Here is a 17850-nt window from a genome sequence, read left to right as displayed (position 1 = left end):
GAAATCAAGAGGCTTTATCTGTGTTTTGAAATAGTAGTTAGAGACACCTTGCCATGAAAAGAGGCTTGTGGGCCCTGGGTACCTGAAGGTGTCTGCTTGGAGCATTTAACACCTGGTTTGTGTGAAGTGCTTGGTGGTGCTGTTTGGGGAATGGGTGTTAGTGCCTGTCCTGAGGCAGCAAATCTGAGGTACCTCTATGCACTCCTGATTTCCTCTATGGGACCAGGCAATGGAGAGGTTTTGCAAAAATCCAGGTTTGATACATCCAATATGGGATTTTTGCCTTGTTAACTTTAGCATTAAAAACTTGAAAAATTAGCTCCATTTGAGAATTCCCAGAAGGCTGTTATTGCTTTGGTAAGTGGTTAAATTGCCAAGATGTTATACATATGTGCAAACTTTTCTTTGGACTATTACACCTGTTAGCATAAGGGTAAAGAGAGGAAATGGGGCTTTGTGGGAGTTCTGTGGACATAGTGTGTCTGACATGACATGCAGCCATACAGCCTGTACACCTCACAGAGTATGTATGCAAATATGCAAGTGGTATGTGTCTAGAGGCTTGAAAAAGGCTTTTTTTTTCTTCTACCCAGCCCCCTAGACTGATGCAAAAAAAAAAATCCCCCCAGATGTTGCACTAAATGGTCATGCTTCAAGTGTGAGCTGGCTATTTGGTATATTTAGGGACATTGGTATCTGCCTGTCTCTGCAGAGTTGTTTGAAACCCTTTAGGTTTTTATGCTGCAGTATTTGTCATTTTGCAGATATTAACTTTTATTATACAGCCAGAAATGTTGAGCAGTTGCATCGTTTTTCTCATTTATTTAAATTTTTTCTAAGATCTGAAAGTATGAGATGCATGTTGGATTTTGTTTTTCATTTGTTTCTCACAGCTTGTGCTGTATGTTTTTACTCTTCTGTAATGAAGAAGAAACCTTTGTACATCTCTTTCATTATATTTTTAAAGAACACTTTACATAACAATGCAAATAATTCCTTTCAGAATTTCTTGAGGAAACCCCTTGGTCTGAGTGTGGGTACCAACCCTAAATTCAAGCCTACAAAAAGAGTTTTTAAACATTAAGCTGGTGAAGTTGTCTGGTGGTGCAAGCTGTGAGCCCTGCTCTCTGCAGGCAGACAGAGCTGACGTGCCCTCCCAGCTGGCAGGGGCCAGCCAGCCCCAGCCTCTGTGCCCAGCCCTGCTGGGAATGTGGCCTGTCTGATCAAACTACAGGGCTCTGGGCTCACAGCTGGCTGCTGTCACTGGGGTTTCAAAATGAGAGCCTTGGCTGAGCAAGCATAATGTGCTGTATTCCCTTCTGAGGGAGAAGGTAGGAAACAGCCAGCTAGTCTCACCACACGTGTGCACTGGTGTGGAGAGTAGATGGTTCCTCTTAGTTTAGTGTTTGTATTTTGTTTTCATGCCTACATTTTCCCCATTTCCTCGTCTTTTCCTTTAATTTGACCACCCATTTTTGGTAGCATGGTAAAAGAAAACTGCCCCCTTGCAAGAATCCTTGCTACAGGGGGCCTTCAGGAATGTTCAGATCAAAACCTCAGTCTTCCCAAGTGCATTTTTTTCCTCTGTATTGAAGATGGAGACCTTTCTGACACCCAATGTTAAGATAAATGGTCAATTCCTGACAAGTAATACATCACTACTTTGTTCTGTGCCACCTCATCTCACAGTGCAATGCCAAGCCTTGGCAGTCTATTCCTTATGTTCATGGTGATTCCATCCAGTGCCATATTGTCAAGTACTTTCTCACACCAAACCTATCTCTAAGTGGCACAAATTTTTTCTTAAAAGTGCCCTGAATTTCAGAAGAAAGTTAATTTCTTCTTTCTAGGTGTTGTGAAGAAGTTAAGCACTTCTTCTTTAAGGGAGGGTATGTATTCTGATTGCTTTCTATATGGTTTTCAATACATTACTTGGAAAATAGGCTGCTTCTAAAAGTTTAAAGGATGAATACTGCTAAATGGAAGAGGGCTTAGCCTTCCTTAGCAAATTGACTGAATTTTTACTTTACTATATATCAATTTTAATGGTAAATCACGTGACCACAAGTCTCTGCTGCATTCAGCAATGTCAAGACCTTGGATAATCTCTTACATTCCTAATTTTAGCTACGTAAGAGAGTCAAAATGTAATCTGTTCCTGTGCAAGAATAAGCAGTGGAGAGAAAAGTGATGAATCCTGATTTATTGTTTCTTTTATTTCTTGTATTTTCATAGTATGTGAAAACACATCACTGATCTATTTCTCTGGTGGGTAGTGACAGGATCCAAGGGAATTGCCTCAAGTTCTGTCAGAGAAGGTGTAGGTTGGATATGAGGAAAAGGTTCTTCACCCAGAGGGTGGTTGGGCACTGGAACAGTGCCTTCACCCAGAGAAATGGTTGCCACACCAAGTCTGACAGAGCTTGGGAAACGTTTGAGCAATGCTCTCAGGCACATGATGTGACTCTAAGTGGTGTCCTGTGCAGGGCCAGGAGTTGGACTCAATGACCCTTTGAATTCCTTCCAACTCAGAATATTCTGTGAAATGTGATGTGAACATCTCTTTTCTAAATCCCAGTCCTAGCCAAATTACAACAAAATTCTCTTTTCCTCAGGTGGAGAAGGTAATGCACACAGACCAATCTCTAAATCACTGTGCTCTGAACTCTGGTTATCTGTTGCATTATAAACTCAAATAAGTTTGCTTTGGGAAAGGAAAAGGCTTTGGCAACAAGCATGACTGGATTGTTACTACATTCTTGTTTGATATCATGCATGAAGCACCTGAAATTTCCTGGAAGTGGTTACTTGAGAATTTCAATCCCGTTTGAAACAAGCTAAGAGAAAATGCAGGTGCACTGTGTTGTTGACACCTAGATGTGACTTAGGGTTTTTTATGACAATACATACACACCCCAGCTAACTTGAGCTGTGATAAGCCCAGCTGGAAGGGCATGGACAGGAAAATACCCCAAAATACTTCATCCTAAGATTTTAGAAGAGTTATGAATTAGTATATAAAGCTCTAGTCCCAATTTTTAGGGAAAGGTGGGCTCCTTCCTAAGTCATTTGTCTTCCACTGCATTACCAAAGTAGCTCTAACTGCAAACTGACAGTTTCTGGTCTTCCTTTCCTGAATTTTCCCTTCTCTGCTGTGTGTGGTACTTTTCTAGCAAGGAACCACACACATTCATTAAGATGGTGATTGATAGCAGAAAGGTTGTGCAGACTCCTTAAAAACATTAAATATTTTGACTCTGTTTTCTTGGTATTTTTTTTTCTTCTTAACAGAAAAAAATCTTGCCAGAGCAACTGACTCCTACATCTCCTTCTCCTCAGTCATCTCCTGAGGGGGAAAATGGCACTACACAGACACTTAAAGATGGAATCAGTTTGTCTGGTGCAACTGCAGCAGTTATATCCACAGGTAAAAGAGAAAGGAAAAAAAAAGTATGTGAAATGCCTTCCATGTTGGGTAGTTTCATTTTATGAAGAATGTGCTGCAGACTTATTACTGTAAATCGTTATCCAGCTGCCTTATTTTTTAAAGCTATTTGTAGGAGCCAGAGTTACTTTTCAGAAGTAGTATTTTGGTGCCCACATTATAGCAGTAAATGCTGGGGCACAGGGATTTCTGATAGGTCTCCTAGACCTGGCAGTTTGTTCCTGTGTGAAGAAAGAAATGGTACAATTCTTTCATGTCTGCCCCACTCCTTAATGTATGAAATGGGAATAGATGTAGCTAAAAGCCCATATGATTTTCTGTTCCCATGCAAGCTCTACTATAATGTAACAAAATAGAGATTTTATCTCTATATAGCCTTACATGAAAAGAAACAACCCAGTAAAGGCAATCAGAGGGAATACATTCCTCTTTCCAAATGTTTGCTTGTTTTGCCTCTAAATATAATGAAATGTGTCTTGAAAAGGATTGGCGGAAAAGAAATAAGCTAGTAAATGAACTAACCCATTGAGGAACTGGTAATCCTATAGTGAGACAATTCATATATTGTCAGCCGAAATCTCAGAACTTTCTTAAAACTATTTATTTTTTATTTTTCTAAAAACAAATTATGATCATTTTGCTTGCGTTACTTTTTTTTGCATTTAAAAGCTCTTTTTACAATAAAAGTTGTCAGGCTCTTCTCACGCCCAGTTTCAGTCATGGATGAGGGGAAAACATGTACCTACCTTTTTCCTAGGAAAATAAATCTTTTACAAGGCAGTTGTTGTTGAACCTGGACAGAAAATGCCATACTATTATTGTTGATTTGTAGCTTTGATTATTTGTACAAACAGGTTTCCTTCAATTTGGAGACATCAGAGAGTAAACAGATATGCATGAAGACATTACGTCATTAAAATTCTTGTAGAAATACTTTATTTTTAAAAGCTCAGGGTTTTTATCTAAAATCAAACTATGGTTCAGAAAATATGTCAGTCTTTTGTGTAGTGGAATGTTTAGATTGCTCAATCACCACAGAGGCACATTTTTTCATTAAGCTGTAATAATGTCTTGGGTGCATTCTTGGTCATGTGGCAGCCAGGATGATTAAGAAAAAAAAAATCATCGTTTGCATGTTTCCCATGTTCTTCTGCCTTGGCAGTTGTTTTGGAAGACACTTTCACATTGCCTCTTTAAAAAGTAGTTACAAAAGTCCTGTATGATTGTTTTGTGCTACACTTTAAACCACCTTTAAACACTACAGTGTTTGTAAAGAAGTGTTTATTTAACACAGGCCACATTTCTGTGTTGAAGTCCTGTGAGTGGTTCAGGTCTTCGAAGCTGCAGGCCTTTGATAGCCACTCTGTGGGATGTTTGTGTTAGTGCCATATGGGTGCTTCAGAATGAGCATCAGTGGCACGTCTATAACATAAGGTTCTCTTTGTTGCAGCTTCTCAAATAGGAAAAAATAGGCAGTAACTTGGTAAGGCATGCTTTGTAGAATTGTGACTTGGTAGCTTGGAGTACCTGCTGCCAGTAATTTGTACTTCACTGGAACTAGTGTATGAGCAGAGATTAGTCAAAACACAAGCACAGATCATGTCAACTTTGTTACATTAGTGAGGTAGAAGCTTCAGAATGCAGGAAAAAAAAGTGAGTTTAGGATTCAGTCAAAAGAACCTTGATAGAAGAGCACTTTCTGCATGCTCTGAAAGTACATGTGCATGATTGGCTTCTTGAGTTCACCAATATAACTCTTCTGCAGGATTAAAGCTAAAACGACAATTTGAAGTTCTAACTTTGAAACATGTCTTGGTTCTTTGGCAGTAAATATGGCTTGTACCTTTTCAGTGTGTGTTTATGTGAACAAACATGGAAATTCTGGGCCTCACCTGGATAAGAAGAAGGTTCAGCAGCTTCCAGACCATTTTGGACCAGGTCCTGTCAATGTGGTACTTCAGCAGGCTGTACAGGCTTGTGTGGATTGTGCCTATCAAGCCAAAACGGTTTTTGGATTTCTGAAATCTGGCCATCATGGAGGGGAAATGATAACTGGTATGTGATGATATTCTGTTTCTTTTGTTTCTTTACTTGTTGAACTTGAGGTAGAGCAGAAGAACTGAAGTAGCTGCAATGAATTTGTATCACTTTTTTAGCTGTGTAAACACAGGTGTGAACATTGATGTATGATTTATCTTACTCTGAGTTCAGAGTGATTTGAACAGTTCTTTAAATTTAAATTAAAATATAGCAGTAGCAGTGTTTAAATTACAAATGCACCATGCAGTTACCTTCTTACACTAAGTATAGCTTGTGTACCTCATTTAGCAGCTGTAGTCAAGCATTTGTCAAGTAAACTCACAAGTGAAATAATCAACGTTATTAGTTCAAGTCATTGGCATAATCTTATCCATGCATGGTGTTTGTGTTCTTAAAGTATTAACCAAGTGGGTGACAAGTCTCAAACTAATCTGTTTAGCTTCCAGGCAAGTGATTCCACATGTTGAAGTTGCTGCTGCTTCCTTTACCCCATTCTCCAGAACTGCAGCAGTATCTTATGTGACTCTTCATCCACCTATGTCTCCTCTTAGGAGATAGGTTTATATGTATTACATATTGATGGCAGGCCTGTAGATAAATGATCTCTGTGTCTCAATCTGAATAGCTGCTGCTTAACATTTTCTCCTTCTAGGCTAGGAAATATTCTATATATAACAGTTAGCACATCATTTCATAATTCCATCAGTGGCAGTAAAAGATTTGACATTACTTTAATCTCTTTATATTAACACCAGATGTGAAAGATGATTAGTGGACTAGACGTTCAGTTAACTACTCATAACAATGTTGCTAACTGTATTTAAAGAGCAGCACCCCAGCCTGTGTATGGCAGAACCACAGTGAGCCTTGCTTAGGCATCCCCCAAATTTGTGCACAAAATGGATGCTGCTTCTCTGCTGTGTAGTAGAGGTGCATTGTGTATATGTGGTTTTGGAACTGGTACTGCTTTATTTTTGCAATATATATGAATATTTGGTATATTATTAATACCTTGCTGTATCTATTTCAGACAAGTCAATTTTCTAGAGCAAAATGCTTGGAGATGTTCATTGCCAGTAATCTATTTGTGATTGTTCATCATGAAGGGCTAAATCACAGGCCAGTGGCATCTCTGGTCTGTGACTGAGTAATTGAAAATAATAATTTCAAACAGGAGAGAGAAATTTCAGATTCCTTATATAGTTGTGGCTTGTTTGCATTCAAAAATTCTGTACAAAAAGGATTTACTGTTGTGCACCTGGCTTCACCCCAAGGCCTGTATTCTGGATTTGAGGAACCTGGTGATGTGGACTGTTCTGGAAGCAGAGTCCTGGTCTGGCTGACAGTGAGCCACAAGGCCCCAGTGGGTTTCTAGTGCTCTTGAGCTCTTGCTTCTCCTTGGCTTGTCAGACAGGTAGCTGAAAAGTGGCTGAGCAAACACTCCCTGTCATTTTATCAAAAATTTGTATGTGATAAATTTTGTGAAGTATAAAATATGACTTAGATTAATGTAGCACATTACATCTTGCTGTGCACATGAATAGTAAGGAACAAGAGGGAAGCAGCAGTAGAATAAAATAAGCAATTACAGTTGTAGCCTTTTTGTTTTAAAGTGAGTTTGGAGGGTGGCTTGTTGTTCAGGTTTTGTTTGGGTTTTTTTTTTTTTTTAGACTGTCAAGAAAAAAAATGTTGTGGCAGAGAATAAGCAAAGAAATCCAAGTCTTTTGTGAACTGATGCTTTTATAGAAAGTATTATACCTGCTGTAGGAGGAAACTGTGCTGATGAGGACATGGATAAAATAATCTTGCTGGAATATATAGAATAATTAGTGGGTTCTTTTGGTTCAGCTGCCAAAGAAAATAATTGTTTTGAATAAAATTAAATTTAGAATTTTTCCATCTTTTCTTTCTTAAACAAAGGCACAAACTATTTTATTTTTGCTTAATGCATAAGCTTTCAATTCAGGCAAATAAAACAGAGAGGAAATTAAAGGCTTGATTAGCAAACCCACTAATGATGGTGGTGTCAGCTCCTTTTTCTCTTTGTAGCACAGAGACTGGGGTGTGTGGTGGGATGAAATAGATTGAGGCTCAGATAAATTTTCTCAAGCAGAGAATTAAAATTAGATTCTAGAATGAATTTCATCACTATCAGAAAAACACATTTCTCTGATTGTTTCATTCTCAGTCTTTCTCCCAGCTTGATCCTGGTATGTAAAACATACTTAAAGAATAGAAGGTGAAGAAATGAGTATTGCTCTTCATCCTGAGGGCTGGGGCTGCACATGCAAGCTCCAGTCCCTGTTTATATACTGTTAAAATTGAAGTTATTGCACCTCAGAGGTACTCCTTTTTATTTTTTCCCTTAGCATTTATTGGGGAATGTTTTTCCCCAGTAAAAAAGCCCATATTGCTTCTGTTTTTCCCAAGCAGAGTAGACAGTTGAGCCTGTGGATCTGGATCCCACACCTTGGTTGGAGTTTATATGGTTGCCCTCAGGTGTTAAAAGTCCAGGGAGCTGTGTTTGCACTGAATCTTTATTTGTGGATTTTTCTCATGGAATGTTTTGCTGGGGCAATCACAATGCCTCAGCTGTTTCTTGCTTTATCCTCCTGACAACTCTTGAATAACATTGTTCTTTTCAAATTTTTTTTGTTTTTTGGTTTTTTTTTTCAAAATGAGAAATTAAGGGGTACAGAATAAGTCATTTCTCCAAAGGCTATATAGGAAGATCCATAAGTCTATTATACAGCATTTTAAATTTCTGCTGTAGCTGACTACTACCTTGCAGTAAATTTGTCAGGAGGTCAAACTATGGTGAGTCTCACAGCCCATTTGCTCTCCAGAACTGGTTGAGTTCCAAGCAAAAATTTGGCTTTGGAGACCCCTTCCCCAAACAGGATGTAGTGGACCTTGTGTCTGAACCACATGTGGGACTGTTAATCATTAACATTTCATTTGGACATTGGAGCCTGGAAAAAAAAACTAATAGGCCATGGAAACACCTTTTTTCTGTAGTACTGACTCTTAAACTTCAAGCACTTGCACTGGTCAGTCTGTCATGAAAGCAAATGGGAAAGGCAGCAAATTATTGTTGATGTTGGCTGGTAAATTCACATTAATCAGAAGCTTCCTTACATCAATAGTGTAAGTAATTGACACTTCAGATTTCCTAAGGAAGCCTAAAATATGCTAGACTTAGGCTTTTTTTTGGTTTTGTATATTATCTGTCTCTTTTGTAACACAATATGGAAGTATTCCTGAATTCAGATCCGTGAATAAAGGATTTCTTGTCATTTCTGGCTTTTTTTTTGTTTTTTTTAAGCATCTGCTACCAACAAAATGTGATCCTTTAAAGCTCTGCTTATCATTTGTAAACTTATGTTAACAACAGAAAGCTGCATGACAGGCTGAAAACCAAAAAGACAAATTGATGCATAAACCTGGTGTTTATGCCACTTCTTTTCAGCTGTAAGCTTAAGTTACAAGTTCGTTCCTCCTTTGTTCTAAAGTCTTCATAATCACAAGTAACTAAAATTTTCAGCTCATGTAATAGTAATTATTTGTCCATGTATCTGTAGTATTGAGTCTTTTCCAAACCTTACTAATTTTCACAAAAAAGAAAAATATCCTCAGCTGCCACACTGTTTGAGGGCAAGGAAAAGAGGTCAACAAGGAAATACATGTCCAGGCTCTTTGTAATCACTCAGTGTAAAAGACAACAGATCCATTTGTGGCTGCTGTGGTATCTCTGCCACCTAACTCCTGTTGAAATAAATGGGAGCTTGACCACTGTAGTGTTGACAGCAGGATAGATTTCTCTAGTGATAAAATAGCAAATGGCAAAACAGTTTCTGAGTCAGAATTTCAATGGTAGTGGATGCCAGCACCTTACCACAAGCATTCTCCATTCAGTTAGAAACTGAGGAAAAAAAAAATAAATTTGTTTGTTTCATTTCTTCAGGGTATTTTTTTTTTTTGCATGGGTTTTCTTTTTTTTTTTTTTTGTAGTTTTGTTTTTGGGGTTTTTTTTAATAACTGTTTGGGCTTTTTGTTGACTTTTTTTAAGGATTTAGGTTTTTCTTTTTTCTTTTTAGCAAGTATTGTAAAGGGTCTTTCTTGTGCTATCTCCTGCAAATGCATGGTAGAGAGCTTGCTGCTTTGTAAGTGATGGAAATTCCACATAAAGTTTTGTTATACTGGTGTGAATCCAAAATTATTTTATTAAAGTAAGTTCCCATAGAGCAAATTTAATCTGACATGGATCCAATGGAAGGTGAAAACAGTCCTTTGGATATAAATTTTTTTAAACTATCAGAATGATTGTTTACTCCTCTCATGTCTTGCATGGTTTAAATCAAGTCTAGATGTCTTCTCCTTTGAGTAAGTGGGGGTATTTTCCTATACTTCATGATGCTTGGGGGGTGTTTGACATAATCTTCTTCTTCACAGCTTCCTTTGATGGGGAAAAGCATGCCATCCATCTTCCTTCTGTAAACAGCGCGTCGTTTGTCCTGCGCTTCTTGGAGAAGCTCTGCCACAGTCTGCAGTGTGATAACCTCTTCAGCAGCCAGCCTTTCAGCCCTTACATGGGATGTGCACACAGTCCTATGGAGTACAATAGGAGTAAGCCAGGTACTCCTAATCACTTGTTATTTTCAAGTGCTGATATTTCTGAGAAATGTGGGACTTGATGAAATGCAACTTTTTAGTCTTTCTGTGACATGAATTGCTTGAAATTAATACACTTCAGTTCCTAGTGAATTGGTTCCAGTGTGGAAGTGCTTTGACAGTAATGGATAGGTCATACCACATGTGCAGAAATAATTTTGTTCAGCAAACTTCTCCTTGTAGGCAAGCCAGAAAACATATGTACTTTACCTCTGTGATACTGCTGAAAAGACAAGCTCAAAACTTCACATTTCATTTGTTAAATTTATATTCAGCTCATAAAATAGATTTACTAAAAGATGCTTGCTTCTGTGAGAAGGCACTTCCCCTGAAAGGGAATTCAGTCTAACCTTTCCAACACAAGTACAAAGTCTTTTCTTTCTCTTTTTTCCTTACATAGGGGCGGCTCAAAAATTTTTGCATTATACTATGTACAGTCCTATCATCTAGTAGAAAAACTTGTGAAACTGGCTGCTTGTGAAATTTTGTGTGAGTCCAATACCTTTGCTGCACCAGGAAGGTAGAGTGAAGGGGAGATGAAATTACTTGCCCAAGATCTCCCAACAGTTTGTTTGTAGAACCTGGCATTACAAGTCCCAGATGACGCCAGGAGTCACAGCTGAGATAGCCTTGTTGTCCAGATAATGTCACAAGATTTATATTGGGAATGAAGCTTCCTCACAGCTGTTTGATAGCTGAGTCTGTGTTCCAGGTGCTGGTATAGAACATTTTTTCCCTCTTTCCAATGGAGAAATTATGTTTATAATTCTGTCTATCGTATGAACGTTCTTAGTTTTAACTATTCAGGAAAGTAGACAGGGTCAAGTTAATTCAGTTTTGAAATTTTGTACTGAAGAGACTGAGTCTGTGTGACACAAGAAATAGAACTCTACTTAGTGAATGGCTGATGTCTGTCTTTGCTTCTGTCTCTGGACTTTGCCCATGAGCAGCTTTATGCTAGAATAATAGGTGATGACTTTTCCTCTTCACAGCCAAAGAAGAAATACCTGAAAACCGGAGTGCTAAACGATACCCTCAGGACTCTCCACCATATACTGCCCCTCTTTCCCCTAAGCTTCCCAGAAATGATGCTCATCCATCTGAAGGTAATTATATTATGTCAGAATTATATATGAGGATTATTTATGGTTTCAGTATTTTCAGTCAAAAAGGACTGAGTACAACATATGTGTCTGGTTTGTCTCTAGCCTTTGACAGGTCAGGGTGGAAGTATGTTAATTATTGATCACTGGCACAGATTTTGCACTTAAGGAAGATCTACTGCACATTCCAGCAGTGCTTCTCCCAAATCTGCAGCCTTTTCTGTGAAGGGGCTCAGGCACACAGGTGACAGATGAAGCCTCCTGCTTCATATAGGGCTACTGAGCAGAAAACCAATTGCCTTGAAATGGGTTAGGAGATGGAAGCAACTCTTAACTCTAGGCTGGGTTCATTAAATGAGTAAGGGTGCAGCTTGATGATACAATTCAGCTGAGTTTATAGCTAGCTGCCAGTGGAAGTTGTGCTCCCTGCTCCCTTTCCCTGGCTGGGTAGTGAGCTGAAGCAGTGAGCAAAAGCACAGAAAAATTCTGGTGAAGAGTCTTGATTTACTTCTCTGGAGTGACTCTCTGTGGACTTAGATGAGCACAGGGAAGGGTTGAGTGGAAGGCAGCAATGGCCAGGGGAGTGGTGTGGCCTCTCTGTGACAGCTCACTCTTAGGTTGGTGTAGTTCACAGATAAAATAACACTTCTTTCTGTGCTGCAGCTCAGCTGCAGTAACTGGGCAGTAACTAGCCTTAGTCTGCCTCAGATGTGAAGTAAAGTGTCTAGGTTTAAGCTGTCAGTGAGAAAGACACAGCGAAATGGTTGAGTAACCATTTTTCTACATAACTGGTTAAGATGTGGTAAGTTGGTAATACTGCCATATTCCATCTGATGCATACTTTCTCTTGCAGGAAGATATTTGCACATCATTTCCAAAGGCTTTTTTGAAGTATGATGGGGATTAGTTATTTTTTTCTCCTTTTTTCCTTTCTTTTTGTTTGTGATCTTGAAATTATTTTATATCTATTACCGTGAGTGGGGTCAGGATATCTCTTCTGTGCATATTAAAAAGCCTTAAGACTACAGTTAAAGCAGAAAAGGATGTAAAATTAAAATGTTCCAAATGATAGTTTATTTTAAATTATACTTATTATTATTTTGTGTGTGTATATAACATATTCACATCTTTATATTTCCTGTAGCTATTATATACAGTTCTGCATTGATTATCGACTTCTGTGTCTTCACAAAAGCAGCTCTAGTTTAATTCCAGAGATATATTATACATCTAAGTTTTATTTCTGGTACTAACTTAATAAGTGTGGAGCACTTAATAACGCTCAAATGAAGTTGTTTCATTTGGAGCAAAACAAATGTTTAAGTAGATCTGCAGTATCTTGTAAGAAATCTTAAGTAAACAAGAGTGCATATACTGTTTTTTATTCCTTGTTTGCTAGTGGATCTTTTACAGATGGAGTCAGTGTACCCTTTAAAATACATTTTAAGATCACTAGTTCATTGTAAAATGCAGTTATTTTACAGAATAAAAAATAATTAAAATAAGTGTTTTTCCATGGTTTCAGAGGTTTGAATTTGTACTCTGTGCATTTTAACAGGCAAAGTGTTCTCTAGCATTGTGTGTTTCCCATTAGGGCAATGTCCTCTGCTGAAAATCTGGAGACAATTTTGTAGCGGTCAGTCATGGGTTGGTTAACAAGAAAGATCTGCCCCCAAAAAGTTCTGGTTCCATTGAGACACAGTTGTCTTAAAATAGTTATTTTGAAATATCATTTGAAGGCAAAATGGAGTAATTGTGGGAAGCGAACTTTCAAACAGCTCGTTTTCCTTCTGATCTGCTCAGGGATATGCTTTGCAGATTTTGCTGCCTTTCTTGCTCACTAACAGTTTCTTCTTAAAGTTATGAAAGATAAAGGAGGAGGGAGTGGGGAATAACTCAGACTGCCTTCCCCTGAAAACAGAGTGTTCCTACTACTGTGTCCAATTACATCATTTTATTATGTATGAAACAGAACAACTGGCTTCTAATTCCCAGAAGAGCCTCAAGAAAACAAAACATCCAGTTCCTGCTAAGGCTTCAGTGCCTAAATAGTCTGCTGTCATCCCTACCTTTGAAACTTAAGGCCTCTTACTGGCCTTTAATTAATCCATCCAGAGGTCAGGCATTCTGCAGTGGCACCTCCCATCTCTTTCTGTACCTCTGTTAATCACAGCTGCTCACCATGCCAAGGTGGGTGAACTCTCTCACTCCCTGCATTGCAGTGCTCCATTTGCTAGAAGCCAATTTTGCTGCAGTTTGTTTGTAGAGAGGCTGGATGGATGAGAATGAAAAGTGGATCACATACCATAGCTACTGAACAGGAAGCCTTCCCTAAAAAAATGATGGGAAATATGGCAGCTTTTCCATCTTGTGTGCATGAGTTTATAAGATAAATGATTTATAAGATAAATTCAAATGCTGATATCTTGGAGGAAAAAAGCAGAGTTGATCTTTCCCAAACCTAGTATTTGCTTCAGGATATGTACCATCAGAGAGAAATCTGGGATATAATTGGAATGATTACACTTAAGTTCTTTTGCAATTTTAACATCTTTTTTTACAGAAATCTTGACAAGATAATGTAAACTAATTATTAAAAGAAAAAAAAACCAAAACCCTATATTTGGATTCCTGCTGGTTTACTATAAAAACTTCAACTATTTTTTCTTAATACATTACATTGAGTTGGCTGATATATGCTTGAATACTCCAGTTGAAACTCTCTGCTGGGGAGTGTCGTCTCAATTGTTTCATCCTACCTTTCATGACTTCTGAAATCTGAATCTACAGGTTCAGTCAGTTAAACATTATGCTCCTTCATAAAGCTTGTTGTAACAATTTAAGGTATCACCTCTGCCTTTTGGCCTTGGACTGAGATGTGGTTTCATTCTCTACAGCTCTAATTTTTCCTTGGTTGGCTACTTTTTAATTTTATAGTGTGCATCATTGACTTCATCTCTTAAAGTCTCTCTGAAATTCTATGGAATGATACCTTTTGTTTTTAATCTTGGTAAGTTGCTGTAAGTACTTCTGAGAAATATGAAGGGTTTTGTTTTCTTGTTTGTTTTCTTTGAAAACCTCAGCAGCTTCTTCTTTGCTTTTTTCATTCAGGTCTAACAAACTAGAAAATTTTGCAATGGTTATTTTAAAAGTTATTTATATGAAAGAGAAGAACTTGTATCCATAAATGCTTCTTTTTTTCATGACTATCAAATTTAGTAAAAGATGTTACATCACCTTGCAGATAAGAAGTCCAAGAAGGCTGGACATAAAGATACAGGAGCAGGCTGTCCCCACATGCTGAAAGACAAGCTTGAATGGAAGAAGACTGTCCTGGCTGAACAGAAAGGTCTGGCTGGAACTCAGGAGAAAAAAGGACCTTTGGAAGAAGGGGCAGGAAAATCAGGACTACAAGGATATTCTTAGGTTATTCAGGGTGAAAATTAGAAAGGTTAAAGCCCAAATAGAACTCGATCTGGCTACTGCCATAAAAGACAAGAAAATATTTCTCATTTTTCTCAGCAGTCAGGGGACAGCTAAGGAGAATCTCAAGCCTTTGTTGGATGTGAGGGAAACAAAGTGACAAAGTTTGAGGATGCTGTCTGAAGTACTTCATGCCTCCTTTTCCTCTATCCTTAGTACTAAGATCAGTTGCTCTCCACGTACCCAGCATCCTGAACTGGAAGGTAGGGATGGGAAGCACATTGAAGCCCCCACAATCCAAGGGAAAATGGTCAGCATTTAAGACATGCAGAAGTCTCTGGGACCATACAGAATCTACCCAGGAGTACTGGGGGGGGCTGGTGGAAGCACTCACCTCCTTTCACCTTATTGTGCTCTACAGTTATGTGAAATGAGGTTACTGGGAGGTGGGAATTCATAACTTCTCCCAACTAACACTTCTCCCAAGCATTAGGACAAGAGGAAATGGCCTCAAGTTGCACATGGAGAAGTTCAAGTTGGGTATTAGGAGAAATTTCTTCACTAAAGGCTTGTCAAGCATTCGAATAGGATGCCCAGGGTTGAGTCACCATCCCTGGGGGGTATTTAAAAGACATGTAGATGTGGCTCAGTGTTGAACACAGTGGTACTGAGTGAACAATGGTCGTTGTGGCTTTTTCCAGCCACAATGATTCTATGGTTCCATTCTTGTTTCTATAGTCTTTCCTTACCAAATTCACTAAGTGGGAGCTGGCTCTCTGAGAGCCTTTAATTCCCTTTCAGGATTATGCTGTTTGATGGTCAAAGTACACATAACAGTTCTTCACTCTACTACACTTTAAACAGCATTCAGAAAGAGAACCTAAGGCCCTGTGAAGCAAGTTGAAAGCATGCTTGAGAAGCTCACTGGGTTTTTAAGGAAAATACTCTTCCTTTGGTTTTAATTGGGCATTTGCCCAAGTAATTCTTTAAAGTTTTCTTATAAGAAGGGTAGTAAAAAGCTTATTTAGGAACTTGTTTTGCAGAATGCACCAGTTCTTTTTTAAAAAAAATGCTGCCTCACTAGCATATGTTTAATAACTTCAGTACAGTTATTTTCAAGATGGTAGTGTGGGGCTTACACTTCTATGAACCTGTTAGCTATATTTTTCCAGCTCATAACTCTCGTGCCAAAGCAGCATTTGTTTCATACAGATTTGTATATCATGCTTCCAACTTCTTTCTCATGCTAGATATTGGCCTGATGCAAATGTAGAGGAATATCTATGATTGCTATTGAATGGAGTGGTGTTCCTGTTCATTTGGATTTTATTTTTCCTCACATAGCATGCCTCTCTCAAACAGACAGAATTGGGCTCAAAGGCAGTGGAATTTTCAGTAATCGAGCAAACCTGGCTCCTGTCTCATGGTCCAGGGAAAGGGAGATGCTGAAACTGCATTCACGTGGCTTAGAATCAGTGACAGACTTTAAAAGTTCTCAAGTCTACTGAGTGGATGTTGTTTGTCTTTTGCAGAGTATAAATTCTCTGAAAAGGCCTAAAACCCAGAATATTGTTATACTCCCTTCCTGAGACTTTTTTTTTTAACTTGCTCCATGGGTTCAGTAATTTACCTGTATCTGTAGCTCTCCAGAGTCTGCAGTTAGAGACCCTGAGACCCTGCCCTACACAAAGAACTGTGTGTAGGTAAAGCAGGGGGGTCAAAACATGTTACATTAGTGGGTCATACCAGGCACTCACTTCTGTGGCTTTGCCTGTAACCACTTCCCTTTTTAATAATGGCACCTCTGTCTGAACCTGTTGGGGTCCATAGATAATAATTGTCTACTTTTTTTTCTTTATGAAGTTAGTAACTCCCTCTGCTGTTAAGAACTTACTAAACAATTGTTAGTTAACATGAGTTTTTATGTTTGTATTAAAAATGTCTTGCAAAATAAATTTTATGTAATATTACTCGTTAGCCTTTTAGTGATATGTTTAAAAACCAGTAAAAATTATTGACTAAAATTATTTGCTGTATCAATATTTACAGCAGACAATTTTATTTTAAAAAAAATTCCTCTGTCATTTCCCTGCTCATAGCATTCAATAACTACAACTAAAATGACTAATGGAAGAATGTCTCAAACTTGACATATCAAATATATTGCTGCAAAAATGATGTTTTAAAATACAGTAAGAGCCCACTGATTAGTTGAGGACAAGGGACAAGCATTCAGTCTCAGTGATTGTCACACAGGAGATTTGTTAACAGGATTACAATCTGTCAGTACCTTCAAGAGAACGTAGCAAGGCCTCAAGTAATGAAGGATGTGTGATGTCCATCACTTTTGATGCTTGCTTTTTGTGTAGCAGAAACATTGCCTATAGAGGAAAACAGCACTTCCAAAGAACACCGGTTTTCTGAGGATTCTATGGATTCTGCACTTAATTCTGTAAATTCATCAAACCCAACCTGTCGAAGTTCCACAGAGTACCGCACTTCAGGAAATGCTGCATATTACAGAAATTCCCATCAGCCAGCAACTGCTACCTCAAATTCAGCCCCCGTGCTGCGCAGGCTGTCCCTGAGCTCTGCTGGGAGCAGTGGTTACTATGAAGTCAGTAGGAATCGGATACAGCGGCGGATTGAAGGTACACTGTTACACAAAACCTTCCAGAGTATGGAACTGTTCTGTTAACATGCAAAGTTATGGATAAAGCTCCTTGCCATTGGAAAGCTTGCAATATGGAGTGAAGTGTGCTGCTGCCAAGCATGTCAGGCTTGCTAATGTAACTGCAAATACAGAACTTAAGCCTGTTAGTACTAATAGTGTAGTGCAAGCCAGGAAGGGTCATTCCTGCTGCAGCTGCTTCTTGCTGCTGTGATGGACTCTGCAGCAAGCCATAGCAGGGATAGCTGTATGCAGCTCACTTCCTGAGCATCTTATCTAATATTGCCATGTTGCTGAAATACAGGGATAGGGTTTCCTACTGTCTGTCTGCACAGCTTCCCTTGCCTTTGCCTCATTCCCAGTTAATAACATCTTGGCACCCAGGAGCCAAGTACAAGTAAAACTAATCCCTCTAGGTATGTCACAGCGCTAATGTTTGTGCTGCTGTAAGTATTTGCAGTTATAGAAGGCATTTAAAGACAAAAGGAACAGTAGAG

General features: G+C 38.6%; 1 protein-coding gene and 1 long non-coding RNA gene across 11 annotated transcripts in view; one reads left to right on the top strand and one right to left on the bottom strand.

The window, feature by feature from the left end:
* The window catches only part of SCML2 (Scm polycomb group protein like 2), a 71131-nt gene that overhangs the window by 49141 nt on the left and 4140 nt on the right, over positions 1-17850 (top strand). For 8 of the 10 annotated variants that reach the window (XM_079323518.1, XM_079323513.1, XM_079323516.1 and 5 more), the window contains 6 exons: positions 3292-3427; positions 5297-5500; positions 9938-10120; positions 11149-11262; positions 14504-14608; positions 17052-17333. In XM_079323518.1, coding sequence (XP_079179644.1) covers positions 3292-3427; positions 5297-5500; positions 9938-10120; positions 11149-11262; positions 14504-14608; positions 17052-17333 — 1024 coding nt within the window. The remainder of the gene's footprint in view (positions 1-3291; positions 3428-5296; positions 5501-9937; positions 10121-11148; positions 11263-14503; positions 14609-17051; positions 17334-17850) is intronic. The other 2 variants (XM_079323521.1, XM_079323520.1) reach the window with 1 other exon arrangement.
* LOC306810717 lies at positions 9909-17247 on the bottom strand. The gene is made up of 3 exons (XR_013776527.1): positions 17155-17247; positions 13418-13590; positions 9909-10093 (listed from the first exon to the last, which is right to left on the bottom strand). It is a non-coding gene; the product is annotated as an uncharacterized lncRNA (long non-coding RNA).

The sequence above is a fragment of the Erithacus rubecula genome (assembly GCF_903797595.1).
Source record: "Erithacus rubecula genome assembly, chromosome: 1".
In the NCBI taxonomy this organism is placed as follows: domain Eukaryota; kingdom Metazoa; phylum Chordata; class Aves; order Passeriformes; family Muscicapidae; genus Erithacus; species Erithacus rubecula.
This window is presented reverse-complemented; position numbering and strand designations above follow the sequence as displayed.